Source organism: Python bivittatus, unplaced genomic scaffold (assembly GCF_059951505.1).
Source record: "Python bivittatus isolate LINGU-HERP-01145 unplaced genomic scaffold, Pbiv_v1 ctg000680_np1212, whole genome shotgun sequence".
Lineage (NCBI taxonomy): Eukaryota > Metazoa > Chordata > Lepidosauria > Squamata > Pythonidae > Python > Python bivittatus.
In genome coordinates this window covers 3720760-3739919 of record NW_028277095.1, presented here as the reverse complement: position 1 = coordinate 3739919, position 19160 = coordinate 3720760, and the positions used below count along the sequence as shown (strand labels likewise).

General features: G+C 44.1%; 2 protein-coding genes across 5 annotated transcripts in view; both read right to left on the bottom strand.

The window, feature by feature from the left end:
* The window catches only part of SORBS3 (sorbin and SH3 domain containing 3), a 53102-nt gene extending 51543 nt beyond the window's left edge, over positions 1-1559 (bottom strand). Inside the window, exon 1 of one of the 2 annotated variants that reach the window (XM_088151891.1) lies at positions 731-1559. The gene's annotated coding sequence lies outside the window, so the exon portion shown is untranslated. The remainder of the gene's footprint in view (positions 1-730) is intronic. The other variant, XM_088151889.1, reaches the window with a different exon arrangement.
* Positions 1560-17010: 15451 nt separating this feature from the next.
* The window catches only part of PPP3CC (protein phosphatase 3 catalytic subunit gamma), a 68891-nt gene continuing 66741 nt past the window's right edge, over positions 17011-19160 (bottom strand). For all 3 annotated transcript variants that reach the window (XM_088151868.1, XM_088151866.1, XM_088151869.1), the window contains one exon: positions 17011-17636. In XM_088151868.1, coding sequence (XP_088007994.1) covers positions 17572-17636 — 65 coding nt within the window. In that variant the 3' untranslated portion in view covers positions 17011-17571. The remainder of the gene's footprint in view (positions 17637-19160) is intronic.

Sequence of the window (19160 nt, the reverse complement as noted above, 5' to 3'; positions counted from 1 at the left end):
TGAATGCATGCTTGCTATTTACACAGTTAATGCCAAGCTTATAAAGCAAACAGAACTGACAACAGAGTAAACAGTAGCAGAAGAAGAGGAAAGAGCCAGTTTGGTCTAGTGGTGAAGGCACCAGGCTAGAAACCAGGAGATGGGTTAAGAGTTAAGAGTCCCACCTTAAGCATGAAAGCCAGCTGGGTGACTCTGGGCCAGTCCCGCTCACCTCACAGGGTTGTTGTGGGGAAAATAGGAGGAGGAAGGATTATTAGGTATGTTCGCCGTCTTGAGTTATTTGTAAAAATAATAAAGGCAGGATTAAAAAAAAAACTTTAAAAAAAAGGCAAGAAGGCAGAACACATGTACAGAATCCCATGTACACCCATGTACAGAATCCCAGCAACATTTATTAAGGCTGTACTTTTCATACATTGCACAAAAAACTTCTGGCCGGCTCTCTTACCTCCCCCCCCCCCCCCATTTGAACTCACTTCCACTCGACTTCTTTTCCAGCCTTGGCTTTCTAATTGGCGGCTGGAAGCAACTGGGCATGGTAGGAAGGAGGACAAATAATGACTTTTTACTCCCTCCACATAGCCTTGCAATAAAACCTTTTGCAGGCAAACGATCGACCCCCTTCCCGGGCCTTGCGAAACGCAAGGCGCGCTCAGGTGTCTTCCCAGAGGAAAGCGAACCCGCGTTCACCGCCTCGGGGCCACGACGTTCAGGGCAGGAAACGCGCTACCTTTCTCGGCTCCCGCTCAGCTCCCGAACGCGGAAAGGCTGCTGTGAAGAAGGACGCAGACCGCGGCCAGGAGGCACCTGACTTGACCGGCACGCCTTTCCCACTTCCAAGCAGGTGGTCCCCCAGCGCGGCAGCAGAGGTACCCCGGAGCAGTTTCACCGCCGGCGAAGGCCTGGTGGCAACTCCAGGAAGGAAGGAAGGAAGGAAAGCTCCGAGCGCGGCTGGTCGCCCTCCCGGCGAGCGCCAGAGACCCTCGGGAGCGGCGAGCGGTGGTGCCTCCCACCTCCGAGGGCAGCCGGGGCTTCCTAGGCACGGGGCGGCAGGGAACGCTCCGCTCTTGCGGACGGAGGGCGCTCGTGTGAGTCTGCGGCTTCAGTCTTCACGCTGCCGGCTGCAGGGGGAGCAAATCAGCGAAGCAGCGCGGCGGGAGGGGAAAAATCATCTCAAAATAAGCCAGCCAAAAGCCGCGAAGGGGGGCGAGCTGCGGAGCGGGGTTGCGGGGCGCCGCTGCGCTCCAGCCCGCCTCTCCTGACGCTGCTGGCGCCGGGGATTCCCGCCGCCTCTTGCGGAGCGTGGTCCGGCTGGGCCGGTTTCACAACGCCCTCCTGGGAGCCTTCGCTTCGCAGAGGGCGAGGCCGCGCGTCCGGTCACGGGAAGGGGGCAGCTCCGACCCGGCCCACGGAGCACTTCTCCTGAGCAGTTCCCTATGAAAGCCGCGTCAGCTGCCCCAAAACCCAGAAGCGCACATCCCCAAGAACAGCCACGGGTCGCTGACGCGGGAGAGGAAGAGGAGGAGGAGTTGGAGGCGAGACTGGCAAAACGAGGGTTAGGGGAGAGTGTCCGTCCCGATCAGTTAGTGGGCTTAGTTTTACTTTAAGTGAAAGGCGAGGACTCGGCGCTGGGTGGGTTGGGTCTTCGAGGAAGTACCAGGTCCAGGAAGTTGCCAATGGGCTTTCCTGCCTCCAGGCGTTCAGTCTTGGGGTTAAGAGAGGGGTGTGGGCTGAGCCCCGAATTCAGAAGCTGCCTAGGGCAAGTTGATACATCCTGAGCACGTTCCCTAATCTCAGACACATACCCCAACCTGCAGTACGGGAATACCACTCGCCTATTCCGCAACCATAATGTGTGCAAACGACTCGGGACACCTGAAAGACAGACAGAAAGGCCAAGGGCTCTTACAAGCACCCAGTGGATGCTGTCAACCCTCCAGATGTGTTGGCTACAACGTCCAGGCAATACATGGTGGCTGGTGATTCTGAGAGTTGTGATCTCATAACTGAGTGTCAAGATAGAGAAGACTGTTTTAAAATCAGCTTGGCAGCATCTGCTCGGTACTTATAACAGCATTTGGCCATTATGAAGTTGCTTGCTTTGTAGGCTTTACGGTGCTCCAGCATGTTCCAAGTTTGCACAGCTTCACAGCACAAGTTAAATCCAAACCATGGGCTGCAATAGGTCTCTTGGATTTTCCAGGGACACGGCCAGAGTGTGGGAGGAAGGCCGAGTTCCAGCAACCGAGGCACTGAGCCAAAACATTGAAATCATTAACTGGGGACTTGCACAAATTCACATTCTCACATAGTTCATTCTGGCAGATTACAAAACAGTCATTTGTGAGGCCTGGTAGGCAGATAGAGCGGTGTATTTTTGAAAAGTTGTCATGGATTTGGACACACAGCCAGACAAGGAAACATGCCGCTTCAGCCATGTGCGCAGTGATGTACATAAACACGTACGGTATATGGAAGTTGATGCAGGAACTGAGTCACGTGGAGAAGCGCAGAGATCTCCAAAGAGAATCACCGTTATCTGTAAACAAATAGGGGTATGCAAAAACTGTGTGTGTGCAAAGATGTGCAGGGGCAAAACCACAGGGTTAGGAAAAAGCAAACCCAAGCCGAAAAGAAGCCCAACAGCCTGTCTTGGAAATGTAGTCCTAAGAGCGGGGGTGTCTGTCGGGTGTGACAAAAAAGTCAAGATGGCAGCCACAATGCACATAACATGCAATACACATAAAAAGTCAGTGGTGCATTGAGCTCACCATGATTGCCTCCAACTTGACTTCAGCAGAAACCCCTGCCTAAGAGAGCCTCGTATGTAGCAAGGTGGTGCGCCCATTTGATATCTAAGGCCTGTTCATCTGTTTGGTAAAGTGAGGGCTGCAATGAGTAGGATGGAGGTGGGCAGTCGGGATGACTGCATCATGCACAACTTGGAATTTTTTGTTTATTTTAAAGTCAATTTGAAAGGGGTTGCCCAGTTTTCATGTCTTTTTCAGCCCCAAATGTTGGAAACTGCGTTGCTAATGTTCAGCAGTTCTGCTGCTGGATTTTTGGAGGGCTTCAAGGGCTATGAAAAAGGCTGGGGATAGAGTCACAGATAGTCCTGGATTGCCTGTCCTGATATATGAAACCTTGAAGGCATGGGCATCAATTATGCAACCTTCCGTGGGCATCCGGCTAAGCGTGAGATCCAGTGTCTCTCTTGTACAAAAAAAAAGTATTTCTTTGTGCTAATAATAGGTAGGGTGTCTTGCCCTTACGTCTGGATACATTCCATCTGGATTGTAATCCAGGCTTTCAGACAAGCAGGAGGTAAAAATCAAGTGTCCCAGGCTGTTACACTGGCTGATTTCAAGGAATCTGTTCCCAGCATACAGCCACCATTCTGGCCTACTTGTCTGTTTTCACCCACCCAAAGTCTTCCACTTTGCTGTCCCAGCTGCACAGTCAGCCAGATTGTGTGCATGGAACAAATGAACCAATGGAACAGGAATGGCCCAAGAGGATTGTCTAGGCTCTTGCACAAGGCTTGTATTCTCTCCCTTCAGTCCTCAATCAGTTGATCCCTGGCCTTAGAATGGAGCGAGGGAGGAGGAAAGGGATGGGACTATCCCCATGAAATATCCATGAGGAACTGAGACTATATTCAGGCTATACTGCTGTCTGCTCTTGGCAAAATTTCATAGATGCCTCACGTATGATCTTCAAATATAACTCGTCTCCACAAGTTTTGGAAAGCTTATATAAACTACCAAGACAGCCTTCCGTTGCATCGATAGCGTCAGTTAAAGAGCTAGCAGGGAATTGAGACCTGAATAGTGAATTTCAACCATTTGTTCCTAGACAGTTCAAGCCTACAGCTGAGCAACCTGGTTTTACAAGTTGTTGCAGAGATTATAGAGATAATGGGAAGTGCTTTGAGCATTGACAAACAACAATTCCATGAGCAAAGGGACTTGAACATTTTATTACTGGATTGGCTAAGTGTTCAGAAGCATAGGAGAAAGTGACAAAACTAAGGTGCAAGTTAAACAGCATATAAGTTGTCAGAATGCACCGGTGAATTTGTGACTGAGAAGAAATTTTGAAGCAAAGACACCCTGGCTCACTGTTCTAGCCTGACAGTAAAACCAGGTGTTGCGCATAGCTCTGCGTAAACTTTCTGAATGTATATTTTTTAAAACCAACTTTGGAAGTTTAAAAGAGGAGGAAGGGTTATTCTGGAGCCCTTTTCTTTCCACCCAAGCTCCTTCTCCATTTCTCTCTGTATGTGCATTGTTTGGGAGGAGGAGAGAGAACCATCAAGGGGCTAGGAGCAGTTTTGAGCCTAAAAATATTCAAAGGGAAAAGTGTTATGTTTCCATACCTGCATATTCTTTCATTCTCCTGAGGCTAATTTTCATTAAAAACAAACAGTATAAGAAAGTTAGTGAGTTTTCCCTTGGCCATCTCTTGTTTGGTCCTTTGCTATAGTTTCCTACATATATAATAATAGATAAAGCTAGAAATCCAAGGGTGGAAACCTCAAAAGGAGCTGGCCACATTTTAAAGTTTATGCCAGAAACTTTTGGAATTTCATCTATACGTTCTAGTGCATGAAAAAAAAAACGAAGTTGGTATTTTTAAAGGGGCCATTACAACCTCATTAGAACCTCATTGCAACAATTTAAAATGCATTATTTACTGGAAAAGGCAAGAATTCCTGCCGCTCTGCATACATGAACAAGGCTTTGGGAACCATTTTCTGAGGGACTTTGCTAGTTAAACCATGCCCTATCCTCATCAAACTAGAAGCTAATTTAACATCATTTGTGTTACAGATGATTAAGGAACTGGATGTTAATACTGGCACAAGTTATGGTTAACTAAATCTATTATGATCTGGATTCTGAAAGCAAGACTTTGGGAATGACATAACTTTGAAAAACAGCACTTTCGCATCAGCATCACATCTAAGCTACTTATCTGAGCCACAAACCTAAGTTCCATTCTTCATTAAGTCAGTAATAGTACAATATTGTTGCAGTCAGGGACTGGTCATACTAAGTCAGTATTTCCCTAAGAAATGCACACAGGTTTCTGTGATGATTCCCAGACAAGATTCCTTTACCACATCACTCTAAGATATTTTGGTGGCTCAGGATGACAATCCAAACTCTGATTAATCAACATAGCATGTAGTCTGCCAAAACCATTTTGTAGAAGAAGATTTGGAAAGATTTGAGAGGATTTTCTGATGGATTCCTGTGTAATTCATAGAGTACACCTGCATCCGTTCTGCACTGTATCCAATTTTTGAAACTGTTTTTCTTTTTTAAAAAGGCCATTCATTCTCCAAGAAGTTTAGGTGTGTGTGTATGTTCTCCTCCTTTTCCCTTCTCTATCCCTCTTTATCCCCACAATTTAACCACACAGTCCCCCCGTTGAGTAGTTCTGGCTGAGAGTGTGCATCAGGTTAAAGGACTCCCAATAAGCTTTATGACTAAATATGGATTTGAACTCAAATCTCCCTCCTCAAAATCCAGCACATTAGTCATTACTTCCATATCATCTCTCCCAAAATACATCAATATTTTATGGGCCTGTTTTATAGCAGAAGCACATCTACCCCTTTTTCTTGTTATATGGATAAATCAACATGCTTCAGGTATTCAATATTTGCACTCCAGTGAGACAATGCTAAACGTGCTGCACTATTTGATTGTCCCAAAGGTATCATTATCATCATTATATAATAACTTTTAAAAAAAAAAAAGCCTGCAAGTTGATTGCAAATGTGAATACTCCCTTGTTTTAAGGGAGTTAATATTTCCATAACTTAAACACCATATACTAGGCACAAGGGTACCATCTGTAATGACTTCCTTGTACCAAGTTCTCTTTCTCCATGTAAGTATCCTTCAGAACATACTTTCTTTGTGTTGTTCCATTGACATTATGCTGGAGGCTGAGCCCCTTCTTTTTAGCATGCATTGTGTTTTTGGATTTTCCCCTGGCAATCCTAGGTGGGAAAACTGCCAGAAAATGCCTGTTGACAATAAGTACTTTGAATGCTCAAATCCAGGAAGAATCCCAGAGCCTTGTGCAGCTTTAACCAAATCATGAACCTCCTGTAAGCACCTAAGGCATTCACAGAATCTATTATAAAAATAAATCATGGTCAACAATAGTCATGTTTCCCATAACATACTGGGTCTATAATAGACAAACGACCGTAATGTAACGACCAGATCCCAAGATCCATTTGGTTTTGGCTTAGCTATTATGATATATAACCCCCGATTTAGCATGCCATATAAACAGCCTTTCTAAAATCTGTAGGAAAGGAGGAGGTCAAAAGGAGCATGGAGCCTTTGAATCAAATCCATTCATATATACAACTGCAGTTTTTTGGCAATGGTATGAAAGAGGTTTGCCCTAACTGCCTTCTTGGATGTTTTGCAACTTCCTATTCAAACCCACAAAACAGATAAGGGGTTCAGTTCATAACAATTACCCTCTTCTGTAATTTAAGAACCAGAGATTTATTTGAATGTTCTCAGATCTTACACAAGGCAATACTTTTCACACCCAAGCCTCTGTCTGCAAGAATCTCTCTCAATCTCTAGCCCATCACCATCCTCGCTTATAGCTACCAAGAACATGTGCATCACCTTTGAACCTCTTCCATATGAAATTTCTCCCGCTGTACTCTTTAGGTTGCCCCAAAATATTTAAACTCAGAAAAATTAAAGACCAAACAATTTGGTATGGAGGTTTCAAACCATATAAAAGAAACAGGACAGATCAACAGCCTTTTCTTCTCCCATTTGAATGTTGGAAACCAATGTGGTCTAGTAATTAGACTCAGATCAGGACTGATAAGACTTGTGATCAAGTTCTATTTAGCCATGATGCTCCTTGAAAGACCTTCATTGAGCATTAAAAACAACTTGCTAGTGTGATGGTTAAGGAGCTGGACCAGAAGTGGGGAGACTCAAGTTCTTGTCTCCCATCTGCCATGGAAGTTCAGGACCAGCCTCTGTCTCCCTCCCTCTCCCTCAGTCCTTGCCACAGAGGATTGTTGCGGGGAAAATAGAGGTGGAAATGCTATGTCATCTTGAACTCTTGGAGGAAAGGCAGGATTGATTGATTAATTAATTAATTTAATTATTTTTCAACCTACCTTATCTTGCTGGTTTTAGCTTGACTATAACAGGAATAGAGTGATGAATAATTTCCTCATCTTTTGCTGCTTGAAAAAAAGGTGGCCTTAAAAAAAACGATCACAACAAGACACTAAAATATCCCTCTTTTTCAGGTAAAAACAGAATATACCCTTTATGTCCTAGACCTGGTTGCTCTAATCATCATCCTTTTGTTAGTTTCAATCTGCTGGATGTGACCTCACCCGCCTGGCCAAGGAAGGACAATCTCTCTGGATCAATTAGCATTTTTGAAAATTGGGAGCTTGGTGTATCCTCCCCTAAAATGGCTGCCACCTTTGGATACCTTTCCAATGAACAAAAGAACGTCTTCCAAGGTTGGTCCTCAAGAAAAACTCATCTACCTCAAAGCAAATTACTGAGATTTTTCCTGAAATCCCCTCTTGGATACTTTCTGTAGCCTCTTTGTGTCTTTTGGGCAGACACACTTCCAAGCAAAGCACTTGGTTGCATCTGTTTTACTGTTATATGTAAGTAAGAGGCTTTCTTGACAATGGAGATGATGCTAGAAACTGGTGTGATGCTTGGCGCATAGCACATTAATATTTATTATTTATCTTTACAATTAAATAATAGCTTTTATTGTAAAACGAAATAATAAATATTCACATGGCATAAGGATAGGTGGGACAGATGGCCGATGGTGTCTGTGGACACCATGTTGTTTACTTCTTTTCAATTATGTGAAGAAATAACAGATGTAATTATTTTGCACCGAAGAGTAAGGGAAAGGAAAACAATACCCACCAAAGAGGGTTATTCCCCAAGACCCTTGCTGGCTGAATGAGAATGAAATTGGGAGAAGAATGGATACTTCCCTGCATCTTTCGGTCAACAGTACAAAGCTTTAAAGCTAGTTTTATTCTCTGGGAATTGCGATTTTCAGAGAGGTTGGGTTACGCATCTCTTATAAATAAGGAAATTGGGTGTTTCATCCATTGTCTGATGGGGAAAGGGATTTTTCATGGCAGCCAAGTAGTCATTTGTTCTGGAAGGCTCAGTTCCTTTGCCCTTGTGACATCCTTGCTACACACGCATATGCACACCCCATCGGTTACCAAGTGACAATATAGTATCCTAAGGCCAGATGGAGGATTACGTTTCCTTTGTGCGAGCTACTGAGAGCAACTCAGAAGAGCAAATGAGGACTGGTCTGTCTTCCTTTAGTTGACAAGGTGTTTGCACTGGAGGGTAAGATGAGAAGACAGGTTCCTGCCTCCTGGCCATGATCTAGGTCAACAAAACTACTGGGACTGTTTGCTTAAACTTTATGCTAAAAGACCTGCAGCAGGTTGGGAAACGAGATAGAACAGGTTGAAGAACAAAGCAAATCTCTGTACGAGACAGTGTTTGTTTGGCAGAAAAGACATACAGTATAGGCACAAGCCTTTTCCTGATTGGCCTTCTGTTGTGGGGCTGCTGCCAGCTTTTATCCATAAAAGCTCTAGTACCCTCAAGCATGTGCAGAGCACTTTTTGCCATTTCTTCCTCTTGAGCCTATGTGGTGTGTTTTAGTTTCATGGGAAAAAAAGCTTCTCCCAACTGTTTTGGAAGTATCTCAGCATGCTGAGAAATCTCCTCCTCCCAACATTCTCAGCTGGCTTGTGAGTTCACCTAGAATTGCAGCGTCCCCACTATCCAGTGCAATTTGGGCCAGACATCATTGGGAGTACCCAGGTTCCCCCGAAGTCAAGTCAAGGTTTTCCTGTTTCTTTGACAGGCCTTTCCCATTCCCTTCCCTACTCCAGAAGCTGCTTAGCAAAAGAGAAAAAAGTAGCCGGGTCCTTTTAGATATTGTTTCTGTGCAAAATATAGGGAACTGGAGGTCTGCAGGCCAAGTATGGCTCCTAGCTGGATAGTAACGCTCTTCTTGACCCATCAGCAACACATCTGAAAACTGCGATAGGCTTGTTATGCTAAGACAACGGCTAGGATCTCACAAGAACAGGCTGAGCCACACGCTATCCAATTATGAACTAGTCTAGCCTGAGATATAATCTATTGTCTCAGCAAGGGTGCCCAGGAGAAAATGCAGCCCTCAAGAATTAAACACATAAATAAGTCACCACTCTTGTTCTATGCTTTTGATTTTAGGAAAAATCAATGCAAAATAAAAACAAAACTTCTCAGTTAAAGAGGATTAGAAGCCACACTAAACAGAGAAGCATCTTGAAATGGTGATAAGGGAGTCCACTCCCTTAATTCTCTTTCCGTAAAGTACCCACTTCAATTGCTTTTTAAATTTGCCTCAGTAAGCAGCAATCCCAAGAAGCATTTGAAACACGCCTTCATGTTCAACCAGATCCCTGCCTTCCATTGGTATGGCAACTTTGTTTTCTCCTTGTTTCCTAGAACTTGTAATATGACTCATCTGGACTTTAGCCTTTGTGCAAACTGCGAGCAAAGTCAGCACCAGTTAAGCGAGCCTGAGCCAAGAACTGCTGAACAGGCAAGAAAGCAAGACCTTGTTGCGTAGCTGGCAAAGGCCTCCAGTGTCAAGTTTTACATTTACTACATGGCTGTTGATAAGATTCCCACAGATGGAGAACACAGGAGAATCTGTGTCATCAGAAGATGTCTGGCTCTGTAGAATCAATTAGAGATTTATTCTCCAACTTGGACGTCTCTTTGGAAGCCTTAGGGAGCAGAAGTTGCCCAGTGAAAAGTCTGCAAGAAGAGAAAATCTTTCCTGAAAAGTAGCTGATACTCGTTTAAAACTCCCCCTATTGCTCTGCTACTGTTGGACTATACTTGGCATAGTCTGGCCATCCTTGGAGTCACTGTATATCCACCTTTCTTTCAAGACTCAAGGCATTGTACGCAGAGCACTCCATTTTTCTCCACAACAACAAATTGTGAGGTAGGTTGGGCTGAAAGAAGGGGACTGACACAAAGTCCCCCAGGGAAGCTTCTGTGGCTGAGGGTGGACTAGAACCCAGGTCTCTCTCTGCTCCTAACGCATCACTTTAATCACTACAGTATAGTAGCTCAAAAGTCACTGGTACTGCATTTAATTCACAAATAACTAGGTTAAATTGGAGTTGTTGAATTTGTGGTGTAGTATGTTGCAGGATCTCAACCATTACTATTATTATAAATAATAAATTATAGGTTATAATATGGTTTGTCTGAGCAAGACATGTTCTATGAACACAGCCAACTGTTTTTGGTTAATCCATATGTAGGATTGAGCGTGTTATGTGAATCTAGCTACTGTATATTCACAACATGGTAGTTATAGCTTAGTGGTGCCCATGGGGAAGATATGCAGCCAAACACCAGACACAGAGACATCAGCATGCGTGTGTCAGAGCCAAGATGGTAGCCATGACTGCGTGATTGAAGGACTGCCTTCTACTGTAGGCAAAAATGCAGTGCACGTAGGGTTTGACTGTATGACTGCCATTTTGTCTTTTTGCACACCCCCTCCAAAGATGCCTCTGACTGGACAGCAAACCCAGCGAAGAGTTTTGATAAGCTGATACCCTGCCACCTTTTTGGTGACTGGCCAGCTAAAGGTTGGTTGGTTGGTTGGTTTGAAGCTCAGCAACAAAACAGTGGTTGGGCAATCAGTCCCAGAGACACCATGCACAGGATAGGGAACAGTTGATTCTCCTCCCAGCTATATCTCCAAATATTCCTCCATGCAGCAGTGAAAAGAAAACAAAAACAGCAACTTTATGGCCACTCTTACAGTCTGGGCAATTTTCTGGGAAGACCAAATAGCTGCTACATCATAAACTATTCGCCCAAGTTTGGAAGTAAATTAAACCAAGGTTAAGGTAAGCTAACCAAAACCAAAGTATGGTCTGTGGTTAAGGAGGAGTATTTTAACAATTAGGTTTCGATAGCATGCTAAACTAAATCACAATATGACTTGGCATATGTGGACCAGATCATAATATAATATGTGTGAATAGAGTGGACACCTTAAGGACAAATTCTCTTTAATGTAAGAAAGATTCTGCAACCATCCATCCATCTTCTTTGAAACAGAAAACTTTGAATCAATAATTAATACAGTAATTGATACGTAATTTTAAAAGGGGAGGAAGATAATAAGTTCGTTTGTAGCTGCTGCAATGAAGATCAGAAATCATTTCTTTAAATACTTTTTTTTCTATCTGTATTGTTTTCTGCACTTTTTTCTTTCATCTTTTTTCTCTTTCTTACTCTTTATATATTTTTTCATGTTTGTCTTTTATTTACATAAATTTTTCTCTCTATATACACATATACAGTATATGTACATACAACACACACACAGAGATACAGTAATTGAATCCTGTTTCAGTACACGTGATTGCAATGGTTTTAGAAACTGCATGATAAACCATGATTGAACTGAATGGAAAAGTAAGATGAGGGAAGAAATAGAGTGCTTCAGTTTAGACCAGAACAGTAAGAACAACTGAAAAGAAGCAGGACAGTTTTAAGCTAGGAAGTTGTGGCACTGCAGAAGTTGTGAACCGCCATTTCCATCTTCCCCTAACATTGGCCATGCTGACCAGGGCTCAGAGTTCTGCAATATTTGCAATAAACCCGGTTATTTCAGCCCGCCCCACTCGGTCCAGCATAAGGGGCAGGTTGCAGACCCCACCGGTCAAGGAATTTCAATTGGTGGGGTCTAGGCAGAGGGCCTTTTCTGCTGTGGCTCCCGCCCTATGGAACATCTTGCCTCCAGAGGTCCGGTATGCCCCCTCCCTCATGGCCTTCAGAAAAGGGGTTAAATCCTGGCTCTGCCAGAAGGCCTGGGGGCCGGATGGGGGCTCGCATCTGTGGAGATGGCTGGTGGGGTGATGGGTTTGGTTTCCCCCCCAGCATCTTGAACGTTTTAGGGCTAAAATTCACAGGGGGGGTTTAGGACATTTTAAATGTATGTTTCTATTTTAATTATTTATGGATTTTAGCCATTGTTGGAGGGATTGGTGTTTTTTCCTTTTTTATTATTGTGAGCCGCCCAGAGTCACCCGTTGGGGGAGATGGGCGGCATACAAGTTTAACAATAAATAAAAATAAATAAATATCTGGAGGACTACATTGTTGACTGTCTATGGCAGGGTTTCCCTTGTTTTCTTTTGCTGGTTTCTCTGCCCACACCAAATTTGGTATCATTCTGTTCAGTTTCTAGTCTATTGTCCTGTTGATGGAGTCCTAATCCTTTTTACATAAATTCTTTCCAACATATTGTTGGGTTAAAAAGAATAAATGAGGTTGGGAAAGCACGAAAAGCAGCAGTTGTGGAATTTTTTCCATCCCCTTTTCCATACCAGCAGTGGGCAAGGAGGCATCTATTTTTTTTTTTAATTTTTGTAATGGAGTAACACATTTCTCTTTGGAAAAGACCCTGATGCCGGGAAAGATTGAAGGCAAATGGAGAAGGGGATGGCAGAGGATGAGATGGTTGGATAGCATCACTGAAGCAATGAGCATGAAACTGAGCAAACTCAGGGAGGCAGTGAAGGACAGGAAGGCCTGGCGCAATATGGTTCATGGGGTCACAAAGAGTCGGACACGACTTAACGACTAAACAACAACAACAAATTTCTGTTTCTGTTCTTCCCTTATGCTGCATCTGACTGTGTCTTCACGCACCTGGAAGCACAAGGTGGGCTGCCTATATGTTTGTAGGTCAGGTGATAAGGTGGGAGATGGGAGGGGCTGAGAGTGGAGAAGTTGCCCACCTTCTGAGCCGCTGCCCAACTCTCTCCCCCAGAGAGAGATTTTTTTTCTGGAAAGCTTTGCTCTGTAGCCCCAAGCAGGATCTGGCCCATTTTAAAGCTTTCTTCCAGTGATTTCTCCCACCACTCCCAATGGGGTCCCCTTTTCAGAGAATTATCTTGCTGGCAGAGAGACCATTTCCAACTGCCCTTACGTAATTTCTTTCCAATATTCCACTGGGTTGGAAAGAATAAAACCAAGTTAGGATTTTGTACAAAAATAACTACCGGGTCTTCTAAAAGCACATTCTTTCAGATGGGTCAGACTATTTGTCCATTTTACCTCAAAGATGCACTTTTTCAAGCAAAAGCCCTCCAGGCCCATGGTTATTTCGTCTTTTGGATTATCCATGTAGAAGGTGCGGCTCTGCGGGTGAGATGGGACTGTGACTCCCAAGTACAATGGCTGGGAATTCTGGGAGTTGGAGTATCAACTCACATGGAGGGTGCCAGTTTGGAAAAGGTTTCTTTCTACCAGGGACGTTTCCCCCCACCCCATAATGTCAGTGACAGACACATATAATCAATGCAAATAACATCAATCAATTGCAGTTGCTCTACTCAGCATCAACCTAGACTATAACCAGATTGCATCTACAAAGCGGCAGTACCCCCTGCTGGTAACATTGTAGTATAACTGTTGCAAGCTCCAAGGACTTTGTCTAACATTTAGGTCCTACTGAATTAATAGTGAATCGCCCCTGAGATAGAAGTACCTCCCTCTCCTAGACTTGGGGCCAGGGAACCCATTGTGAGAGCTTTGGTAATCAACTGGATGCCTGAAAGTGATCTCTGTGGGATCTCTCTCCTGCTCTCCTACACAGCACAACTTGACTGTCTTGACTGTTGCTAAAAAGGCCCTGCACCACTCAGAGGAGGTCACCTCCTCAACCTGCTGGGCACTTCCTGAAAAAAGTTCTCTTGAGCTACCCTTGCATCCTCCCAGGACTACAATTTGGATAGCAAATCAATAAATTGGACAGCTGTAATATATTCATTTATTTCACTTACCTCCTTGGGCCTTATCCTACTTCAGACACATTATACAAAGACCTAACCCCCGAGAGAAGGCTGTAATGCTGGAAAGGTGGAAGGAAAGAGGATGACCAGCAGCAAGGTGGAGAGGCTCAGTTACAGTGGCGATGGGGGCACCATCAAAAGACCAGGTCAGGGACAGACCATCATCTGTATGTGGTTGCTAGGAGTTGACGACTTGAAGGCACATGATCAATCAATCAATCAATCAATCGGGCCCCAGGTGTTCTGCAGGGTGGGGAAACCCAGCCCCGGGTTTGTAGAGAAGCCACACACAAGTCCAACAAGAGCCATTTCTCAGTGGAACTATGGGGTTCAGAAACTATACAGAGTCAGGCCTGTTTGGATTTGAACGGCAGACCACCGGGATATGCTATGGCTGGAGGTTCAATTGGAAGAAAATATCCTGGAAAGAGGTGACAGCAAGCCATTTCCATTGCTAAGGAAACCAAGCCCCCAGAGTCAAGATGGGAGAACCGCATCCATGCCCCTTGGCAGGGTGGCTGAACTGCCATATAGCAATCACTGCTCTGGACGAGAAATAAGCCGTGCAGACTTGGTATTATCCGTGCCTTTATGAAAATGCGTATAAGTTTTGTAAGCTGCTGTAGGCTCCCCAGCAGAGAAGACAGTGCTGAAAATAGATTAAAAGGCCCGTTCCTTCTACTTTGCATTTCCAGATCTGGAACGAGGAGAGAGATGTGCTTCTGTATATAGCAAGCACAGGTTAAAATCATCAAGTCCTTCAAAAAATTACTGAGATATGCCTATGTGTCCTTTGTCTAACTTGCATACGCTATTGATGACTACGATACTAAAGCCAACCAGGATAACAACATTGGGCATGGACTGAAGGCAACCAGGTTGTTCCCTCCACCGAGCGCCACACAGAAGCCTTGGTTTTTAAGGCTAATTTGCCTCACATGGTTGTTGTGAGGATTCCTGAAATGGCAAGAACTTAATTCCCATCCTGGGCTACTAAGCCACCCTTTGTTGTAACCTATAAACCAACTAAGCTGTAAACCTCAATTGATAAATAACAACTAGCTTCACACAATACACAAAGCCAAAACCAATTAACCACTTTTGACTTAGCCAAGTTGTTTTAGGAGGCCAGTCATGGTGAACTCCTACGACGGAGGATCAAGTATAGGCTACTTATAAGATTTTTTAATATAGTGGGTTCCTCTGGGAATGGATGCTTTTAAACACAAACATTGGAGAAATATAAGGCTGCCCTATTTTAGTAAAGGGGCTGGTGATGTACTGTGGAAAGTTTGCATCCCCTCAGATGATGTCCTTTGCAGCCTGACTTGCTTTTCTTCTAGAAGGCATCACCCTCTAAAATCTCAGGCGTAGAGTCCTCCAGAAAAACAATGTAACACACGACAGAGAGATCCTTCTATCCAAAACACAGAAGCAATCAACAGGATGGAAGAGAACCTCGCTAAACGTTTGGTCGCTTTGGTTTTAAGGCCCTTTAGGCTCCGTCGATTTCCATTCCCTACCCCAGCCAAATTTTTGGCCCTGGGCTCCAGCCCTGCTGAGAAAGGGCCCAGCCACAGCCTTCGCCATCAACCTTCAGCTTTCCACATCCAGGCCCACCTAATTATTGCTATTTTTCTTCGTTGAGACTTGGCAGTTCTATGTGGGCCTTGAATGTTTCATTCCTCATTTGGGGGGGGGGGGATCCACCTGTCAACGACGCCCTAATTTCTAGGCTGCAGCACAGTGGAGTTTGTTAGCTTTATATCCAGCCTTTTGTTAAGAAGCTCAACACAGGGTACGGCGTGCTCCCTCTTCTCATTTTTTCCTCACAACAATCCTGTGAGGTAGGTTGGGCTGAGAAAGAGGCAGAGACAGGCCCAACACAAATCAGGACCCTATCCTAATTTCAACAAATGGAGCAAATCTGATCACACTCTACCTGACAATCTTTACATTTATAAAAGACAGACTCCAATTTTAAGTCCACTTCTGTCCACCAGCAAATTCCTGCTTTTCTTATTTCCTGGCACCACCCTCAGTTTCACCCACCGGATTCAGGAAGGATTCTCCAAAGATTCACGGCCGGTTCCCAAACGTTCTCCTTCTATAAAAACTGTCTATTACACCCCTCTGGAATTCACCACCCAGAGAGCTCTCCAAGGTTTTGTCAACCCTCAAATTTCACTATTTAAACATCAACTATCTTCTGCAGCCCTGTGAGCAATTAGAAATAAGGTAGAATTTTCTGGCACCTGAGAAGACACACCCATACTCCAGTGGATATAGTGATCCTGAGGCAGCTCAGTTTATCAGATTTTTTTAATGAATCCAGTGGTAAGAGTGACCCACGTCCACCCCAAGATGATTCTCCCATTATTACCAATCTTTCCCTACTATGTGCACTCCAGGAACCCGATGTCTGTGTTGGTTCAAAGAGACATATTCCTGGGTATGTATGGAAATTGGCCTTAGTTTACACACCACGAATGAAACGTCCAAGGGTGGCCAGAAATCTGTAAGAACGTTTAGATGGAATTCTTCAGCAAAAAATTAATGTGGGGTAAGGTAGAAAAACTCTGATTTTGCTGCTTACTGCAGTGTTTCTCAACCCTGGCAAGTTTTAAGATATGTGGACTTGAACTCCCAGAATTCCCCAGCCAGGGTTGAGAAATGCTGGCTGAGTTCTCAACCATGACTAGCACACTTTCTTAGTCCAAGATTTGTATTCTTTTGTCACAAATTCATGCAAAGTGTCCTGCCTGAAAACACCCTAACTTCAGTTCTGGTATTCAGCAAGTTTTCCCAATTGAAATAACGGCACTGCACAAAGTTGACTGATTGCAGGAGTTGGCTATTTTAGGAACCCCTTATTTTTGAGCTGCATCACTACTTTTTTTTTTCATCACTTGACTTCAAAGCAAACCAGCGAAACATTTAAGGCTTTTCCTGTTGACCTGGAAAAGTCAGGAACACAATGGATTTAACTCTTTTTTATCGATGTCTGAGCTACTGCTCAAGCACTCTGAAAAATGACACTGGAGCCAAACAACTGTCATTTAATTTTTAAGTTTTTTTTTCTTAAAGATGACTTTCCAATTTACATTAAGACAGTTCTAACAAAGTCATTCCTTTTCACAAAAAAGAAATTATATTAAATAATTTCCGCCAATAAATAACATTTGTCACCATTCTTCTTTAAACATAGCTAAAAAGAGAGCAAGAAAGGAGGCAGTCTCCAGGCAATGGGCAAACATCACTTCAGAACCAGGAACCCCAGTCCTTGCCATACATTCCCAGGATTTGTGATTGTTTGGGATGAGAAAAACCGGGAAGGTGCTCCGTGAAGCAGCGGATTAGCTAAATCAGGGAGAGGTGAGCAGGCTGCCACCCCATAGCAGACCAGGTTCTCTTGAAGGAGGTGAAAGCACCTTTGTTCCTGAAGTTTGGAAGACCCATTGTGGACTCCCCTCCTTAGTACATGCACCTTGCTTTTTATCATGCAAGATAAAAATAAAAATAAAAAAAGGCTGCTTCTAGGCAGCCTCACAGGTAAGGGGGCAGTGCGCACAGCCTCTGATACTCTGGAATCCCATGGGTTGGAGGGCTGTTTCTTAGCTTCTCACCATTTTAAAATTGATTTTGCTGCTTTTGTTGCTCAAGATGATCAAGATTGTCCCTGGAATTAGAAAAAAAACACACATACATACACACACCCGCACGCACAACAGAGGAGATTAGAGAAGAATGGGTGGAGAAAGAAACAGAGGTATTTCACAAATTCAAGATAAATTAATGACTTTTTTTCAGAAAGTGGGATTGGGCAGGCAGCCCAAGTGCAATTCCCCATTATTTATCTGTGTTAGGAAATAAGACTATGTGACATGAAAGGACCCCACCCAACAATACTCTAAATAAAACATTCCCCCTTTCATCGCCAAAGCAGAGAACAGAAGAGCCACGTGCTAGTCTGGCATGTAACCTGACACAATTAATGACCACTGTTTTTGGAACACCCAGGTTTAGGTTGTTATCTTTTGACCAGAAATCTCTCCAAGGGTGTTTGTTGTACATGGAACACTTCTTCTCTGTCCAGAGCAGAAACCAACCAGGTATTCCCCTCCTGCTCTTGTAAGCAAATCTGCCTGTAAGCAACACATGCCCCCTTCAGCACAGTTAGACATAAGCTGGCTTTAGCTTTTGCCCACTTCAAAATTCAGGTCAGGAGATCCAGAAGTATCAAATTGCTCAAAAGCGTAAGAGAAGAAGCTGTTGGTCCAGCATCATGCCATGCCAGCAAAGGACAACTGTGGCTGGCCCTCTCTTTCACAGATGAAAGGGAAAGCAGGGCAAGGGAAGTCTGGAGAACTCAGCCCTGAATACTGGAAACAGGTTTCAATACTGTATTTCTGACCGTTTGCTAAAATGGTGGGAGAAGCAGGGAGAACAAAGGGAGGGTTGACACGGTAAGGAGTTTGTGGCTTTTCCACCCAAGCTCCGTCTCTTGCCGCATATATCCTTGCATCCTTGGTTTGACAGTTATCAGGAATTTAACCCACTGTCAATGGAAAAAGACAAAGCCGACAGAGAGCACACAACCAAACACGTGTTGTTTAACTAGAGAGTCTGAAAGCCAACTCCTTCCCCCAAGCCATACTACTTTGCCCCACTATCACCACCAAACGTTATGCTGACGTTCAAGGAGCCTAAAGCAGTCTTTCTTTCCCCAGCATCTTAACGGTGAAAGGAGAAGAGTACTAGTGCTTGCTGGTAGAAATTAAGGCCCCTCCTGCCTCAGAGCTACCCCTCTTTTGAACAGCCATCCCTCCTGACTCCAAGGCTTCTCCTTCTTAACAGAATTGGGGGAGGGGGGAGGTCAGTAGATATAGTACCTTAAACCAATTAGGCAAAATACTGCAAGCAGCATTATTAGCTTTGACATCACAATGTAACTCAAAAGGAGAGGGGGGAGGAAATGCGGGGACAAAAATATGGCAGTACCTAGCCACTCAAAAGTGCAGAATTTTAGGACTGAAATGTTTTTACCATTTCCTAAATCAGTAGCCCATGTTACAATGATGACTAGTAGGCAAAAAAGGGCATAGACACTCTGTTGCCAAGAATTATAATCTCTCAAAGGTGAGAGAACAAAGTTGGAAGTATCTTTCAGACACTAAGTTTTTTTTTTTAAAAAAAAGATCAG